This window comes from Cyprinodon tularosa, unplaced genomic scaffold (genome assembly GCF_016077235.1).
Source record: "Cyprinodon tularosa strain WSP-4 unplaced genomic scaffold, ASM1607723v1 ctg528, whole genome shotgun sequence".
In the NCBI taxonomy this organism is placed as follows: Eukaryota; Metazoa; Chordata; class Actinopteri; order Cyprinodontiformes; family Cyprinodontidae; genus Cyprinodon; species Cyprinodon tularosa.
In genome coordinates, this window is record NW_024039261.1 from 413319 (window position 1) to 431715 (window position 18397).

At 36.4% G+C, this 18397-nt stretch overlaps 1 protein-coding gene across 4 annotated transcripts in view; it reads left to right on the forward strand.

Moving 5' to 3' along the window:
• The window catches only part of stxbp5a (syntaxin binding protein 5a (tomosyn)), a 165109-nt gene that overhangs the window by 125142 nt on the left and 21570 nt on the right, over positions 1-18397 (forward strand). For all 4 annotated transcript variants that reach the window (XM_038304198.1, XM_038304199.1, XM_038304200.1 and 1 more), the window contains exons 8-15: positions 669-792; positions 4115-4193; positions 7361-7515; positions 10817-10889; positions 11114-11261; positions 13709-13776; positions 16961-17001; positions 17228-17448. In XM_038304198.1, the coding sequence (XP_038160126.1) occupies positions 669-792; positions 4115-4193; positions 7361-7515; positions 10817-10889; positions 11114-11261; positions 13709-13776; positions 16961-17001; positions 17228-17448 (909 nt within the window). The remainder of the gene's footprint in view (positions 1-668; positions 793-4114; positions 4194-7360; positions 7516-10816; positions 10890-11113; positions 11262-13708; positions 13777-16960; positions 17002-17227; positions 17449-18397) is intronic.

Consider the following 18397-nt stretch of genomic DNA (forward strand, 5'->3'; position numbering starts at 1 on the left):
GAAGAGCTTTTATTGTGAGATTATCTATTTTTTAATTGAGGCTGAATACTTTATTTCAGGATACTGATTAGTTAAAGACCACTTGACACTGCCAATACATCTTACAGTATTTAGTCTGAAAAAAAAACATGATTTTAGTATATTCATTTTCTTTCAATCTACTGTGTATAGCTAATTTGCACGTCTGTTTCATAAATTTAATAATTGCTGAGTTTCAAACTTGGAGTTTTAACACTGAAATAATGCTTAAGAGTTTATCTTTTTACTAGAGTTTAACATTTCTTGCATACCCAATAAATAGTCATAAATACATACCTCGCTTTAATCATATTTTATCCGATCTGGAACTCTTGACAGGTTCAAGGATCTTTTTTTTTCTTGTTTTTTTTTCTCAGCATTATAATAAAAAATGCTCCTAAAATAGTCTTTTGTAAAATACTAAAATAAAAATTCAGAAGATTCGGGATTCATTTATCTTGCTTCTGCCATCTGTCCATGAGCTCACAGTCACAGGCCTTTAAACCACTTACAAGTAGCATGTACCGTGTGGCTTCGCTACTGCAGACGTGTGGTGTTACAGGCATGGTGGCACATGATGTTCTTATCCTGTTCAACCCCTTTCCCTGAACCCCTCCATCTTCTCTGCCTTCCTGTTTGTAATCTCCTAGGCTATCCATTCAGTTGCATGGCATCATGAGGGCAAGCAGTTTATTTGCAGTCACTCAGATGGAACTCTGACCATATGGAACATCAGAGGCCAAGGAAAACCCATACAGACAATCACACCACATGGTAAGCAGGTGAAGGCATGCTAAAGCACAGTCCAATTACACAGCTCAATAGATTTGTTTGATATATTATTTATATGAGATGCTCTTTGGTGTTGGCTGATTAGAAACCTGGGGTTAGCAAGGCAAACAAGGTTAGCAGAGCTGGGACCTCAAAATAAACATTTTATTTATTTAAAGAGATATTTTGTTTTATAAAAATATGAGGTCTGCAACATGTTAAAAAACAATGCTATCCCCGACTCATACCCCACTATGTTTATTGCTCTATTTTTCCAATTTACCAACATTTAGAAGACCAATGTCATTCATTTATGCTAAAAATATTAATTGGTAAAGTTAAAAATTAAAACATTTTTAATTTAAAAGGTTTTTCTGGAAATACGGCCTCTATAGAGGGGTAATTACAGGTGCTGGTCATAAAATTAGAATATCATGAAAAAGTAGATTGATTTCAGTAATTCCATTTAAAAAGTGAAACTTGTATATTATATTCATACATTACATACAAACTCATATATTTCAGATGTTTATTTTGTTTAATTTTGATGATTACAAATGACAACAAATGAAAATCTCAAATTCATCATATCAGAAAATTAGAATATTACTGAAGACCAATAAAAACAAAGGATTTATAGAAATGTTGGCCAACTGAAAAGTATGAACATGAAAAGTATGAGCATGTACAGCACTCAGTATTTAGTTGGGCCTCCTTTGGCCTGTATTACTGCAGCAATGCGGCGTGGCATGGAGTCGATCAGTCTGTGGCACTGCTCAGGTGTTATGATAGCCCAGGTTGCTCTAATAGTGGCTTTTAGCTCTTCTGAATTGTTGGGTCTGGTGTATTGCATCTTCTTCTTCACAATACCCCATAGATTTTCTATGGGGTTAAGGTCAGGAGAGTTTGCTGGCCAATTAAGAACAGGGATACCATGGTCCTTCAACCAGGTACTGGTAGCTTTGGCACTGTGTGCAGGTGCCAAGTCCTGTTGGAAAATGAAATCTGCATCTCCAAAAAGTTGGTAAGCTGCAGGAAGCATGAAGTGCTCTAAAACTTCCTGGTATGTGGCTGCGTTGACCCTGGACCTCAGAAAACACAATGGACCAACACCAGCAGATGACATGGCACCCCAAACCATCACTGACTGTGGAAACTTTACACTGGACTTCAAGCAACGTGGATGAAGTGCCTCTCTTCTTTTCCTCCAGACTCTGGGACCTTGATTTCCAAAGGAAATGCAAAATTTACTTTCATCAGAGAACATGACTTTGGACCACTCACCAGCAGTCCAGTCCTGTTTCTCTTTAGCCCAGGCAAGACGCTTCTGACGCTGTCTGTGGTTCAAGAGTGGCTTGACACAAGGAATGCGACAGCAGAAACCCATGTCTTTCATACGTCTGTGTGTGGTGGTTCTTGAAGCACTCACTCCAGCTGCAGTCCACTCTTTGTGAATCTCCCCCACATTTTTGAATGGGTTTTGTTTCACAATCCTCTCCAGGGTGCGGTTATCTCTCTTGCTTGTACACTTTTTTCGACCACATCTTTTCCTTCCCTTCGCCTCTCTATTAATGTGCTTGGACACTGAGCTCTGTGAACCGCCAGCCTCTTTAGCAATGACCTTTTGTGTCTTGCCCTCCTTGTGCAAGGTGTCGATGGTCGTCTTTTGGACAACTGTCAAGTCAGCAGTCTTCCCCATGATTGTGTAGCCTATAGAACTAGACTGAAAGACCATTTAAAGGCTTTTGCAGGTGGTTTGAGTTAATTAGCTGATTAGAGTGTGGCACCAGGGGCCATCAATTTTGAACCTTTTCACAATATTCTAATTTTCTGATATGATGAATTTGAGATTTTCATTTGTTGTCATTTGTAATCATCAAAATTAAACAAAATAAACATCTGAAATATATGAGTTTGTATGTAATGTATGAATATAATATACAAGTTTCACTTTTTAAATGGAATTACTGAAATCAATCTACTTTTTCATGATATTCTAATTTTATGACCAGCACCTGTATGTTGCATGTTTTGCTAGTTTATTGTATGTGTATTTTAATTAAAGCTTAGAAAAAAGAGACCATGGTCTGTCCTGCATCTGAGAGCAGTTATCCTGAAACTAAAAACAAAAACCACACATTTTGTCATTACTATTATGTAAGTTTCTACATGAGAGCAGACAGATTTCTAATTGTTTCAATAACATTACAGCATTAACCCCCCTCTGATAATGCAGGCAGCATAATTTTTATTGTAACAGCCTATTTATTTGAGTATTTTATGATATTAGTAAATATGAATGCCATAGCTTAATTTTTGTGTTTCATTTCTGGGTCCACACATCTGAAAACCTTGACGGTCCTGATGTGATAGAGTTGCACAATTAACTTGTTGCCTATAACTCTTGTAATAGAAATTTGTACAAATGACCTTTTCCTTATCATAAAAAAAAAAAAAAATTCTCTTCTATTATTTCCTCTCCTTTTACATAAAACAGGAATATTAAGTGTTTGCTTTATCTTATGCCTTAATACGCTACATGACCTTTACTACTGGGGCTCTATTTATGTTATTCGAAAGCAAGTCTACTCTTTTGATGTTTTAGTACATACTTCTGCCTTAACAATAGTCATATACGGTAGAGATGGATCTAACTACTTCCCTACAGTTTGACAGTGTCAGGATGAAAGAGCAAAAGAAAAGGACAGGCTGTTTAGGAGTCCCAATTATTTAAAGAACAGAAGAGTCTAGACAAGCATAAGGACATTAATTAAAACAAAGAAAAATGGTTGTTTCTTAAACAGTTTTTGCATGCAGAGAAATGAAGGTTTTTACCAAATTAGCTTTTCAATTAGTTGTTTCTCTTACTACTTCATACATAATTACTTTGGCATTTAATGGGCAATTATTTAAATTCAAATGACCGATTTAAGTAAAGCTTTTAAGCGTTCGTTAAATTGTCCTTTTTGATATCTATCTATAAAAGAATACCTGATTTTAAATTCATTTGCCTTGCATGTCCTGCAATAATGATCACTGTATAATATCAGCAGCCATCATCTCCAATAACTTACAGTTAAAATGATAATTAAGTTCATTTTTATTTGCATTAAAAAACATTTAGAATGGACTGTTTCCACAAAATCAAAAAACGTACCTAACCCCTCTGCACACCCGACCCTTGCATTTGTCTTGCTTCTCTCTGTTTTTAAAGCCTCCTGGTTTTCAAATATTACTATGGGGTGAAAAATAAATAGAAGAATCAAGAAAAGAAAAAGAAGCAGAGAATAGGCTGAGTAAAGTAATTCTGTTTGTTCTATTTTAGGAAAACAGCCCAAGGATGGAAAGAAGCCAGAGCCGTGTAAACCCATTCTTAAAGTGGAATATAAAACAACAAGAAACGGGTAGGCTCTTTTTCACTCTTACAAGTCTAATTTGCAAACACATTGTACACAGTCTTGAAAAATAACACATGAAGGTCCTTGTCAGGTGTTAAAGGCTGTAAAGTGATGCATTCGTATATGTTATTCTATAAAGTCAAAACTATAGTTTTAGTCTTTAGCTGATTTTGGTACAGCACTGTACAGTACAGTAATACAATTAACTTGTGACATAATTTGCTGAACATGGAGAAAAATAAATATACTTTATTGTATCTATGTATATGCATTATGCATTAGCCTCTAGGTGTTTTATTTCTATACATTCGAATAAAAATACTATTTAAACACAAATAATAAAACATATGGAATATGATATGACCGCTTTTAATTGAGACAGAAAAAAGCACTCTAGCTTCTTTTTTTACAACAATGCTGCATGTGCATGTGCTGAGGTAGAGTCTGCATTCAGCTGCTTAGACAGTAATGACTCCTACATTTACCTAGCTGCAAAATTTAGCTGTACTTCAAAATATTGAAGGCAGAACAGTTTTTTCCTGCCAGAAAAACCATTGAGTTGCTTGTTCTAAACCAAATGAAAATAAATATTTACAATATCCACTTTATACAACTGCTTGATAATATGAGTTTAATTTGTTAAACATAAACATAAGCTGACCTCTAAAGCAAGGTTATGTTATAGGTTAAAGGGGTGAATGTGTGGGTATATGAAATGTCTCATAATAAATGATGTATACAGCTTTATGTATACAGATACATCAGCTTTGCTGATGTATGTCTAAAAATTATACAATAACTTTATATTCAATGCCCAGCCCAGGGAGGGTATGGGTGGAGGGGCTAATATTTCATTTAATCAGAAACTTTCCAACCATCATATATTGTCTTTTGAACACACGCCCAACTGGGTGTTTGTTAGGATAACAAATGAGGGTGTGAATCAAGCTTCATTCATGGAGTGGGAGACATTATCCAACAGATGTTAATTTAGTTAGGATCGTTTTTTTCCCACCTCCTGCACTGAGTCCAGAGGGCATCCAATCACAGAGCTCGCCTTCCTGATCAGCTTATCCAGCCGCTTTCTCTCAGCTACATATAAGCCACTGCTCCAGCAGACAGCTCCATAGAAAGTGGCTGATGTGACAACAGTCATAGAAGGTCTCTAGGAGCGCCCCCTGCACTCAACAGACCTCAGTCTCCTCAGCAGGAAGAGTCTGCTCTGACCTTTCTTATGCAGAGCCTCAGTGTTGAGTCCAGTCCAGTTTGTTATTCAGGTGAACACCTAGGTACTTATAAGAGTCCACTATCGCAATGTCCACTTTGCTGGGTGTTCACCGGTGTCAGTGGATCCGCTTCTGCGAAAATCCACCTCTAACCACTTGGTTTTCCCTGCATTAATCAAAATGTGGTTCTGCTGGCACCAGACCACAAAGTTCTGGGTCCACTCCCTGTAATCGTCCCCACTTGTGATGAGACCAACTACGGCAGAATCGCCAGAGACCTTCTGGAAGTGGCGGCGTGCAGAGTTGGAGAAATCTGTAGTATAAAGGGTGAAGAGGAACGGTGCCAGCACTGTTCCCTGTGGGACCCCTGTACTGCAAACCAACCTATCTGAGACACAGCCCTGTGCCCTTACATACTGTGGACGGCCAGTGAGGTAGTCCAGAATCCACTTAGACATGTGCTGGTCCACTCCTGAAAACACCAGCTTGTCCCTTATGAGTCATGGCTGGACAGTGTTAATAGCACTTGAAAAATCAAAGAACCTGATCCTCACAGTGCTTCCAGGTTTCTCTAGGTGAGTCGGAGCTTGGAGCAGGAGGAAGATGGTGGCATCATTTACCCCAATCCCAGGATGGTAGGCAAACTAAAGTGGATCCAATATAGTCTTTACCAGGGAGCGTAGGTGGTGTAAAACTAACTGCTTGAGGGTCTTGATCAGGTGTGAAGTCAGTGCTACCGATCTGTAGCTACTGAGGTCCTTTAGATGTTTTATCTTTGGCACTGGTACAGCACAAGAGATCATCGACAGCTGTGGTGCTTCTCCAAGCCTCAGGCTTAAGTTGAACATGTACCACAAGATGCCACATAGTTCATCTGCACAACATCTGAGAAGACTGGAGTGGATGCCATCTAGACCCGCAGCCTTTTGCATCTTGTTCTGTTGCAGCTCATTCCTCACCTGTATTGTTGCATATTCACCCATCTTTCTATTGGTCCATGAGCAAAGAGGATAAATTTGGTGTGTAGATACTTTACTTTTTGGACCCAAGTACAGAGGCAGGGGAAGGATTGCATGTCCCTCTGACAGTGTATTGCTACAGTAGGTTATTTTCAGGGAAAATTAAAAGTTTTCCTTCACCAATGTTCAAGGTTAGTCAGCCTTGACATCAGCCCTTAATGTCCAAAAATAATACCATGGCTTGTGGCATAAAAGATGTCTTATTTGAATGATTTTGTTAGAAATATGAATAAATGAAGTGAGTGATGGAAGCAAACTAGCTACACACACATGCACAAAATCAGTATAACCCATCACATGGTTTGATGGATCAGCCAATTGTAAGATTGACAAGAAGGTTTTAATCAAACGTTTGCTTAGTTCTCTGAGCATTCTGACAAGGTGTAGAAGATCGAGGCAAAACTGCCATCAGGTTCCAACTTCAATACATGGAAATGTGGATATTCGACTAAACAGTAGCTTACCAACCATATCAATGCTTTCTTGTCGTACCGTTAACTGTTTAAATCCACTTACGATGCTATATCTGCAATTGATCGGAGGATTTCCAGTTCAAATAGTTTTTAATTTACCAAAGCTGGGAAGAGGAGACACTATACATATATTTAGTTATTTGCCTTCCACAAATAGGAATAGGAAAAATAAATAAAATAAATAGGATTTATTTTGTTGCTTTTTTAGAAGCTCGCATTAATAAATCTCATGACTAGAGGTATAACAAATATTATTGGTTAAAACTTGATACAGTAGAACACATTTCATAAGACTTCAAATTTACAATGCAACCCCTCTGAATGATGTTTTTGCTACTCTGATTTGCTGCTCCAAAGGTTTCCATGACTTTTTGTCTTAGTTTTATGAAACTACAATTCATGAACAAAGGTTTGACAAACTCTCCTGTCTGTGCCTGTTGTGTCTTTCTATTCAGGGACCCTTTTATCATATTCTCTGGAGGTCTGTCCTATGACACGGTAGGACGGAGGCCATGTCTGACAGTTATGCATGGAAAAAGTATTGCTGTGCTGGAGATGGATTATCCCATAGTAGACTTTCTAACACTATGTGAGACACCATATCCTAATGGTAAGATTATGTTTTGATCAAACATTTTTTACACTTTGTAACATCTAAATTTTATGTTAATCATTGTCTCCATGCTCATTGAGAATTCAATTACAAAAAAAAAATAAATAAATCCAAGCACACACTCTACTCTTTTTAATTATTTCAGGCAGAATGGCTGTGTTGCTGCTTTTTGCAGTAAATTTCCCAAGTGTGAGGATCCTACCTCTACCTTTAATTAACTGAGAAACAGAATATTTCATTACATTTTGGTTTCATGCCTTTGTACATAACATTCTTTCATAAGATTTACATTTGCATCTACTAACCTTTTACTGGTGAGTTAACAGTTTGAAAAAGCTTTAGAAGGCACAGGGTCCTAAGTGTGTGTAATCCTGGGTGTAATCTGTGCTGCTGTGTAATGTGCCACACATACAGCTTGGGAGAGGATTAGTAGATTATGTAACAATTCATTAAATCACTGGCAACTTGATTCCAGAATCTCCTGCTTTTTGTTTGCCGATGGTCACAGTTACTACACAAACCCTGTATAATTGTGTGTGATTGTGTATACTTAAATCATCATTAAATTTAATTTTATAACTATAAATAATGTATAACAATATAGCTGCTGTCAATGCAGTAAACTTAAATGTAATAACCCTGCTGTGGGAAAACAAATGGCTACTATTATACCATAATAGTACATTCACACCATAGTCTTTCCAGATATTTTAGTTTTTTATGTTTTTTTACCAAATTTGCATGCCGGTATGGATTTTTACTATCAGCGCACATAGTTGGCCACCTTCTTCACCTCACTGCATCATCAATCTCCTGCTTGCTGGTTTCAACTCATTATGGTGAGCTGGACCAGTATCATTCGGGTAATGGAGGTCAGGTGAGGAGGTCATCTGGACCTTAGACAGGAGGAGGGGAAGATCGGAGCAAGAAGCTGTGGAGAGAGATCACCAAGGCTGGGCAGAGGCTGCAGTAGGACAGGACCAGCTCTGGAGCTCAGGGTGAACAGCATGGATAAAGTGCAAGATGCCGGACAAAGAGAGCATTTCAGTTAGACAAAGGCAACAGGTGACCCAGGACCAGCTCTGGATCTAAGGGAGGAGCACAAATGAAAAATTATATACTAGTCTTTTCTAATGTTGAATTAAAATTGCTTTTATAAAGGGTATCACAAACCTCATTGGAGCATCCTTACATCATCCTATATCAAGATTAGTTTTCTATCATTTATCATATTATCTTCTGTTTTGATTGAAAAAAGCTTTGCCTCCACTTTGCTTCTTCACTCTGTCACAGCCACATCCAGTCCTTGATTGTTTTTACAAAAAAGTCCATATTTTTAAATTACAGCCAAATTTGCATCGCAGCATCGATCACGGGTGTCGCTTCAATGTAATGGCCCTAATTGTGCCACTCTCAATAGGGTCGCATGCTTTGCTTCTCTTTACAAAGCATGTGCCTCTACAGTACACAGGAATCACATGTAAATGTCTCACTCCGATTGCATTTTTCATGTTTCAGTGGAAATATTTTGCTGGCCAACAGTAAAAACTTTCATAAACTTTATTTTTGTCCTATATGAGGCCAATTATTTTTTGTGGTATTTGAATGTTAGTAAGATGTCATTATCATTTTGTTTTTATTTTGTGTCAATACCACAACCCACAGAATGTTATTTGTATTAAAGCATATAATGATGATGTCCTTTTTTGTCACATATGCTGTACTATATGGTAACATGTCTGATCTTTTCCTGCCATGGACAATTTCTATGATTGATTATTTCTAATAGCAAATGCTGCGCCCCAAAAATAAACTGATTACACTTTTTCTGTTTTATTTGAGTGTCGTTGCACTGAGAAAAGTTGGTACAGAGGAGAGTTGCATGAATTGCAAAAAGATTTGCCAATGTTTTTAATGATTTAATTAATTACAAAATAAATAATAGTTATCGTAGATTATACAATACAAAATGATGATCTAATCAAAACAATGTAACGTACATTTAGAAATCCCTCAATTAGTCTGGGTTCCTGATTATTGCACTTTGAACATTCCTACTGTATATACAGCTAGACTTTGTGCTTTACCTATTTTTTAAGGCCAATAACTTTGAAAACTAGAAACCTAACAGCTGTAGATATTAAACTATCCATTAAGCAGACGTTTTTAATAACTAGTTAGTTCTACATTGTTAAATTTACTGGAGTAACTTTAAAAAAAATGCACTTCTAAGAGTAGTTTTACTTCACTGCACTTTTTACCCTTAACAAATATTTATTGTGCATATCTTACTCTACTACATTTTCCAATGAATCCATCCACCTTTAGTACCTTGAGCTATTTGGAGATTAGGTTGTAGGTTACATTAAACTATTGATATTGTAGCTGGAGGTCTATTTAAAATCTTTTTTATGTTGAAAAGAATGATGTGAAAAAGTCTTTCTTTGCACAAATTTGTTATTTTATAATTGTGTTATTTATCCATATTTTGGCTTTTATACTTTGAAATGCTATAATTTGCACACAACTCTCTGATTATGCACTTTTTAATATTAAATAACATGTTATGACCGAACATTTACCCCGTACACAAGCAGCCTTTATACCAAGTACTTTTTACTCAAACTTAAGTAATTTCTCGGATGATTGCTTTCTACATTTACTTGAGTGAAAAGGGGATAAAATAGTGCCTTTCTTTCTTTAGTGCATTTTTTTAAGTACTTGACCCACATTTGCTTATAATCAAATGATTATAGAGGCTGAGAGGACCCATCAATATTTGTCCCTTTAACTGGGAATAAGTTATTCCCATTTCAAATTACACTTTCCTATTAAACCAAAAAATATATGACATTTATGTAGAGTATGTGTAATAGTACTTAGTTTTGTTATAATACAAAATGTATGGAAATACAGTTTTGTGTTACTTGCCTTCCAAAAAACTTTTTCAAGGTCCCCTTCAGGGAGGCTCATAACTCTGGGCTGATCTTTACTGCTGTCAGCACAAAGCAGCTTAGTGATCATTGTTGTCTCTAAAGATTAAATATTTGCATTAATGTCAATGTCAATGTACATTCATTACACATTGCCTGCCATTGTAGTAACCACAGTGTTTGGCCTATTAATCTTTAATAATTAAATGTTTTCATTAATCATAGTATTCAATCTTTCTTAAGGTAGTTTATCCAGATGAAACACAAATTGATCCATAAAGAGTTTCCTATTAAACATGTGGTTTTCTTTCCTATGCTGCCCAAGTGTTTCCTTTTTTAAGTCATCTTATCTATCTACTCTACAGATTTTCAGGAGCCTTATGCTGTGGTGGTCCTTTTAGAAAAAGATTTAGTGGTGATTGACCTTTCACAAAATGGGTAAATCTTATTTTCTTTACTACCTTACTTAAAGCTGATTTAACTATTGAAGTTTTCTTACAAAATACTATTGTTTCCATTTGTTATAATTATTTTGTATTGTCATTATCCAGAATTTGATGAAGCTCTTTAACAAGCGTTTACATAGTACTTCTGTAAATGTACAAAACACTCCTTTTAGAATAAGTTATGTTTTCAGTGTTTTTTTTTCCTCTTATTAACAGTTACCCCATATTTGATAACCCATATCCTCTAACAATCCATGAGTCTCCTGTAACCTGCTGTGAGTACTTTGCCGACTGCCCTGTGGACCTCATTCCTGCACTTTACTCTGTTGGCTCGCGGCAAAAACGACAGGGTTACAGCAAAAAGGTACTGTAAAGAACAGCTATCACATCTCACTGATAAAGGCCCGCTTTTTATGTCCAGCATCACATTTTAAAGTAGGGAAAAGAAAGAAAACTGTAAGACTTCCTAGAGAAAGAAAATCAATTATGAGCAGCAACTCTTTGGAAATGCATTTTTACTCTGGTTATTTTCAGTAAGGGTAAATATTGTATGAATTAGTGAAGCAGCATTTCCACTTCTTCGAAAAGTACCTACCCCTTTCCAGGTCTTTTTTTGTTTCTTTTTCTTCCAATTTTAGATAATAAAACAATATTTCCTAGAAGACAAACATAACTTCAGTATATACAAAAAAAGTTTTTAAGTAATCTCTTAATCCCCACGCTCCACAACCAGAGGGAGGTATTATACTCTTTACTTTCTTTGAAACTTTATCACTTCAACTTTTCTTAAACCTTCTAGCCATATAGAACATGTTATCCACAGGAACATGGAAATATTGGCCAAAAGTTGATACAAACAATTTACACAAACTGCAAATCGTTAAAACCAACAGGAGATTAAACTGAAGCAAACAAACTTCAAGAAAAGATGCAGTCACTGTGAAACTCGCTCTCAGCTTTGACTCAAACGAAAAAACCTCTACTGATGGCAGAGATGTCAGAGATTTAAACAAATGTTTGTTACTACTTACCTATGATTTACTTCACTCGCATCAAAAGAACACAGAAAAAAAACTTGTGTTTATAAAACCTTTTAAAAACCTTTTTACCTTAGACATTTTGATTTTTTGTCCAAATCCTAAATCCACCTCAATACAAACATATTTGCCATTGCAAATATGTCTGCCTATTATTTTATATTTGCCTATTATTGTCAGCTGTTTCTCTAATAATTGGAAAGATATTAACTTCCATGAGTTTGCATAAATCTTCATCGTCTCTTTAGGGATTAGGTGGGACTGGTGTAAACATGTTAGATATAACGTGATTCTGTATGCTGCAAGGATGAAAACAATGGATCTTTTTTTTAAATTTAGCAAATCCAGATTGACGTCACGTCCTTGCCTAAAACAGGTGGCCGCTCAAAGCAGTAGCTGACCGCACAACACAAAGTTAGACTGCATGTACTTGGAGCCAAATTTGAAAATGGTCTTTACAGTAGAGGAAGCATCAGAGCTCATCACTAAGGAAACAGCAAAAACTTCATCTGCACCCATGCAAACTCCAACATCTACACCCACCTGCAATACTATGGTAGCGATGCAACCCTGTCAAAGTTGGGCAGGATGGTGAAAACCTAATGATCCTCTTTGTTTCACACGCAAAATAATTTTGGCCTGTGACTTGATGAGCTCAGTTCAGTACCAAAGAAAAGCTGAACAAGATTTTTTTTGGTGCTTTAGGGGGTGTTTCAAATATCAGTTTCCTGTTTTGGTATAGAAACGGCAAAAACTGAAGGTTTTTTTTTATATGTAGATAATATTTTTAAGATATTTTAGACATACAAATCGAATTTTGTCAATTTGGCATGCAAATAGACAGAAAACTTTGTAAACTTTGCTAGAGTTTGCCTCAGCTAAATGAACCTTTGCATAGCCATCATCCACAGGTGGATGTAGAGTTTCTAAAAGTACCTGTTTACATCAATTGGTTAATATTTAGACTCATAACTCGAACAGTTAATAAATGTTCAGAAATTCAGCTAAGCCTACTAAAACTGGAGAGTGAGGTTCTTTATACTTATTGGCTTAGAATCTCCATATTATGTATGTATTGTATGTATTTCTTTCTTAGACGCCATCAAAATTTGTGATACATTGTAGGAACAAATTAGAATATAAGAACAAATCAGAATCAAAGGAAATCTCAACTCTGGTAAATGAGTTGAGATTTACTTATATTTTTGTATGTTTTCATAAGGCAAAAAATGCATGAACTCACTACTCAGCATTTCTCATTGCTGTTCTGCATACCTTCACCTCTCATTCCCTTTTGCCTTTTCTATATTATAGCAGACAGACCCCACTCTTGGTCTTTCTCCCATTATTTATGCTTATGTTCTTTTTTCGTCGCCTTGTTTGGCTTTATGGTGAAAATGTCAGAATGCACTGACCTGAACTGGCAGCCTAGCCCCTTCTTTTTTTTTTTCTACAAAAGAAAAGCTTCACCAAGCTGCAGGGGGGCCTTCTCATATGAAGATCACTGTGAGTCATACTGTTGACCTTTGTGTGTGTCGACGACTTGAGAGCCAGACCCCACGCTGACATACACAGTCTCTCACAGAGGTGTATAATATGTTATTGCAAGACACACCAAGAGAGATGCGGAAAGACTCTACATGTTTTCCTCTGCGAACTGGGATATTAAGACATTTATTATGACATATCAATCTAGAAGTAATGTGTATAAGGACACCTCTTTGTTTACACAAATATTAATCAACATGTATGTCCTTTTTTTTTTTTAAACAAGGAGTGGCCCATAAGTGGTGGAAACTGGGGACAGGGCACACAAAGCTTCTCTGAGATCATCATCACCGGGTAAGATGTTAAGCAGTCTACAATTTGTTCCACATCCATATGAGCTCTTTAGGTCAACTCAGCAAGATTTTTTTTTTTTTCACAGCAGGCTCTTATTTTTTCATGTGCAATGAGGGACGGCAGAAGCAGGGTTTTCTAACAGATCAGTTACCCACCTGACGTGACATTCAGTTATGAATATAGGGAGTAATAAGTCCTTTCACCTCTGCGCTGAATTGCTAATATGCTTGTTTCTCTCCAGAAAGGTTAGGCTTGCAGCCTTTTTGTTTCAATTCCACCAAACGTAACTGAGGCCAATATATTATGAAAGCCCTGCATTTGATCTATTTTTAAAGGGGAAAAAAATTAATAAAGATATTACTTTATAGTGACCAGGCAGGGTACACTATTGACCTTTGTCAATACAATGTATGTCACATTGCTAAACATCAATGAAAGTTGGTTGGATAAGAAAAAATAAAAGATTGATGCTTGACTTCGTTAAAACAAAACCTAATTGTCTTTGCATCAAATTAAATCAGATCTTTAAAGACTTAAAAAATGTTTAGCATCCACAGTTATGTTAACTATAAGACCCTGATTTTCTAAAGTGCTTTTTGTATGTAAGCAGGGTTTTAGCAAGAAATCTTTCATAGGGTTTACACCTTGGTATATCACTTCTTTAGGCTTCTTTTTTTAGTTGGAATGCAGCTAAATTTTTGCAACACTACCTTTGTCCTGATTATTGGAAGTCTGTGTGCTTGAGTAGGGGTGGAAATTTCACAAGGAAGACAAGATCTTTTTTTAGGAACAATATTATGTTTCATAGTTTAATTCAAACAATCAGAAAGTATAATGCTATGTTCACAACCCACGTGCTTTGAGCAGCAAGAATTCGCCTGCTTCTTCATTTTTTATGCTTGTCCACATTAAGGTCAGATGCGCCTCAGGAGCATCTTTGATATGACTGAAGCACCACCAGTAAAGCGTGTCAAGATGCATCTGATGCTTGTGCTGCTCCTGTGTTTAATGGCAGAGAGTGACTTTGCTATATTTGCTTTTAAAAGTGGATAAAAAGTAGTTTTGATATATTTTTATGCATAAATTCCACCTAAAACATCTTCTGTGCAATCAGTTCATCAAGATTATCTTAAAATATTATTTCGCTCAGCAGCTGCCACCTCAGTCAAGTCGCCTCATGGAGCTTTCTGCTACTGTTTGTGGCGGCTGGAAGTAGATGTTAGTGTTTTTCATGTATGTGGCTAAAACTGCATGCACCAGAATAATAAAGCAAACATATTTTGCCTGCAGGCTTCGATGTTTTAAGTTAATTTAGGCATTGATAAACCGTTTTATTGACCATAGGGCTTTGCAATATCCGTCTGCAATGTCAGCTTGCAGATCAGCTTTTCTGATTGGTAGATGTAGCCCGTTAAGCAACAAAAATTCTATTTTTATTCTATTTTAAAATTCTATAACTCAGCTTCTAATGCTTGTGAAATTTTGAACATTTGAGTGAGGTTTCCTGGGGAAAAACAAGGCGTACAATTTGTCACTTTTTTAGTACGCCCGAGCGCAATGCTAGCTCAAAGCCTGCTATCAAGTATCTTTTAGGCAAACTGTTTTTGGCAGTTGCAAAAACAAATTGTGTGTCTTGTGGAACACTTGGCACAAACACTTTGCACATTTACCTTTATGAATATGTAGATCATTTGCTAATGACCAAACTGCAAAGATTGCATTGATTAAACATTCTAATCAGAAACCATCCCCAACCCCATGGTCGAAAGCTTTTGGAGGAATGGCCACAGTTGTGGCTTTGGGGATCTTTAGAGTTAGCACCTCAAACCTGTACGACTCAGAGCCATTGGGGTTTTTCACAAAACCTGAACCTTCCCCCCAATTTCCTGTATCTTATGAAAACAATGCAAATAAATTAAACCCATCTCCATTTTTATATTGCGGGCACTTAGAGTGTCCTTGTCACCATCAGTCTGTCAATTACAGCCAAGACCATGCCCAACTCTCACCTCCCACATGTTCCATGATCAACCAGGCATTCCCTTCTTAAGGCTCATTTTGTAAACATTAGATGTGGGCAACAAGGCTCTGGAATGGGTTAAGATTTCCTTTCAATCATTTTCTTGAATAATTACCCTGTATCTAACTCCAGCAATATTCCCTTATATATGAAAACATCCATTTTCCCTCTGAAGAAAATAATTTACACAGCATGAGTCAGTCACCACAGCATTTCAGTTAGGGGAAGGTTTGTTCAGAATAATGTGCTGTCATGGCACATTAGCTTGATAACATGCATGTGTTCAGTATGTATGCCAGAAGATCCTGTTTTATCACGATCGGTACTCATTTCTTTCTCTCACATGATTTCATATTGCAAAATTCCAGCTAGTTTTTGTGGCCAGCAATTCATTTCTTGTTCTATTTCTCATGGAGAGGGGAAGTTGCTCCAGTTCATGAACAGTTGTGTCCTTTAAAAAGATCCTCCTGCTCAAACTTGAATTTTTTTCTCTAGAGATACCCGGTTATACTCTTACTCTTTTTAATGATGCTTGAATAGTGGTCCGTGGACTCTCCAATGCATTAAAAACGTTGTTCATAACCTTACCCTGCTTTAAACCTCTTTGTAACTGTATTCCTAACCTGTGGTCTTTGATTCTTGGTCTTTATATTGATTTTTTTCCACTTATCTTTCCTTATAAAACTGCTGGAGTCTTCACAAAACAGTCATATTTATAAGTGGATGTTTTTCAAACTTAAGTGGACTCATTTGCTTTTTTATGTTAGGTCATAGTAAACAGGGGGGATTATAAATGAAAATCAAATTTTTGAGATTTTATTTTTCCTTTTTTAATCTAAAAATATCTTTTTTTTTTAATATGGACAAAATTGTGATCGGACAAAATATGAAAAAAAAAGTGAATATTCAGACAAAACAGTTTAAAGCTCATTTTTATCTATTATGTTAATTTCTTCCTGATAATAGATGCTTATATTTTTAAAGCTGCTTGACATTTCAACTGTGGATTTTCTGTTTCAATACTGTATGTGTCTGGACTCTGGGTTTGTTTTTAGAGATTTTTTTTTTTTTGAAAAGCAACCAATAATTGTAGAGGTTAGATTAATGCCTTGCATGTTTGTGGTCTGTCCTGTTTTGGTTTTTCATTCTCTTTACTTATTGTAGGCATGCTGACGGAACGGTGAAGTTCTGGGATGCCTCTGCAAGTACGTCATTCTTTCTATTTGTCTTATTCTCACTTTTCTTTTCGACTGTTTAAAAATTGTGTTTCTCTTTTGAGCCAAAAAGTGATATGCGAGAGAAAGATAAGATATTCTTTAAAAATTGTTTTCAGTTCGTTTTTTTCTCACAGCAGTGATCAAAACCCTTATTCAGCTCTGAGTCCTTATCATCTTGACACTGCAGCTAATATTTCTTCTCTCTCCTCTACAGTAATGCTCCAGGTCCTCTATAAGCTAAAAACAGCCAAGATTTTTGACAGGAACCGATCCAAGGAAGACAAGGGTAGCAGTGAGGTTTCAGACGAAGATCCTTTTGCCATTCAGATTATGGCCTGGTGCCCCGAGAGCAGGATGCTTTGTGTGGCTGGGGTGTCAGCCAATGTTATCATCTACCGCTTCAGCAAGCTGGAAGTAACCACTGAGGTGGTTCAGGTGCGTTCCAGTTGTTACTTTTGTTTTAAGCTCGGCTTTTGACTTTGAAAGTTTCTAGTCTTTATTCCTCATCTCATTGTATTCCATTTTGCAGTTCATATTTTGTGTCCTTTCTTTCTTCTTTTGCTTACCTCTCCATTATTTCCCTTTCTTTGTTCTTCCTTTTTTTATGTCATACCTTCCTTGTTTTCATTTTTCTGCTTGTTTTCATTTTCTGCTTTTGCCTTTTTATTTTCCTCATCCTTTCTGGCTTCCTTCTGTTTTCTTGTCCTTGAGTTCTAGCCCCTTGTTTTAACTATTCTTTTTTCACTTACCTTCCCTCTCTGTGTTTTTTCTTTCTTTCCCCTCTTTTTTGAAAATTTTAAACCTTGTCATTGCTGTTATTTAATTCACTGTCTCTCCCTCCCTCTTCTCTCACCCCATTTGCTTTGTCCTTTTCTTTCACCTTCTATTTGCCTAATTTCTTTTTCTCTTTGTAATTCCTTCCTTCTTTCATTTGATCCCTGGTTTCCTTCATTCTTTTCCTGCTGTGCAGTATTCTCTTTTTCACATGTTTTCTTTGTTTCTCTTTTCTTGTTTTACTCTCATGCCAATCTTTTCTTTCTTCCCTTTATCCTCTAACCTTTCTTCACTTGTTTCCTTCATTCTTCTCTTATGTCCAGTTTTTCATTGTGCTTATCCTTTGTGTTCTACATCACTTCTTTGTTATTCAGTTTTCCTTCCTTCGCTCCTTCCTTCATTTGTTCCTTCCTTCCCTCCTTCATTCATTCATTTATTCATTCATTCCTGATTAGACCTACCTTAGTCTGCCAATAGAATATGTCACAGATTTATGGGGCTCTAACATATCAAAAACATTGTAAAAGTAATGGACTCTCACTAAGCATGACCCTTGTTTTAATGATTCACTTTAAATACCCAATTCCTATCCTTATTTAAGATGCTGAGA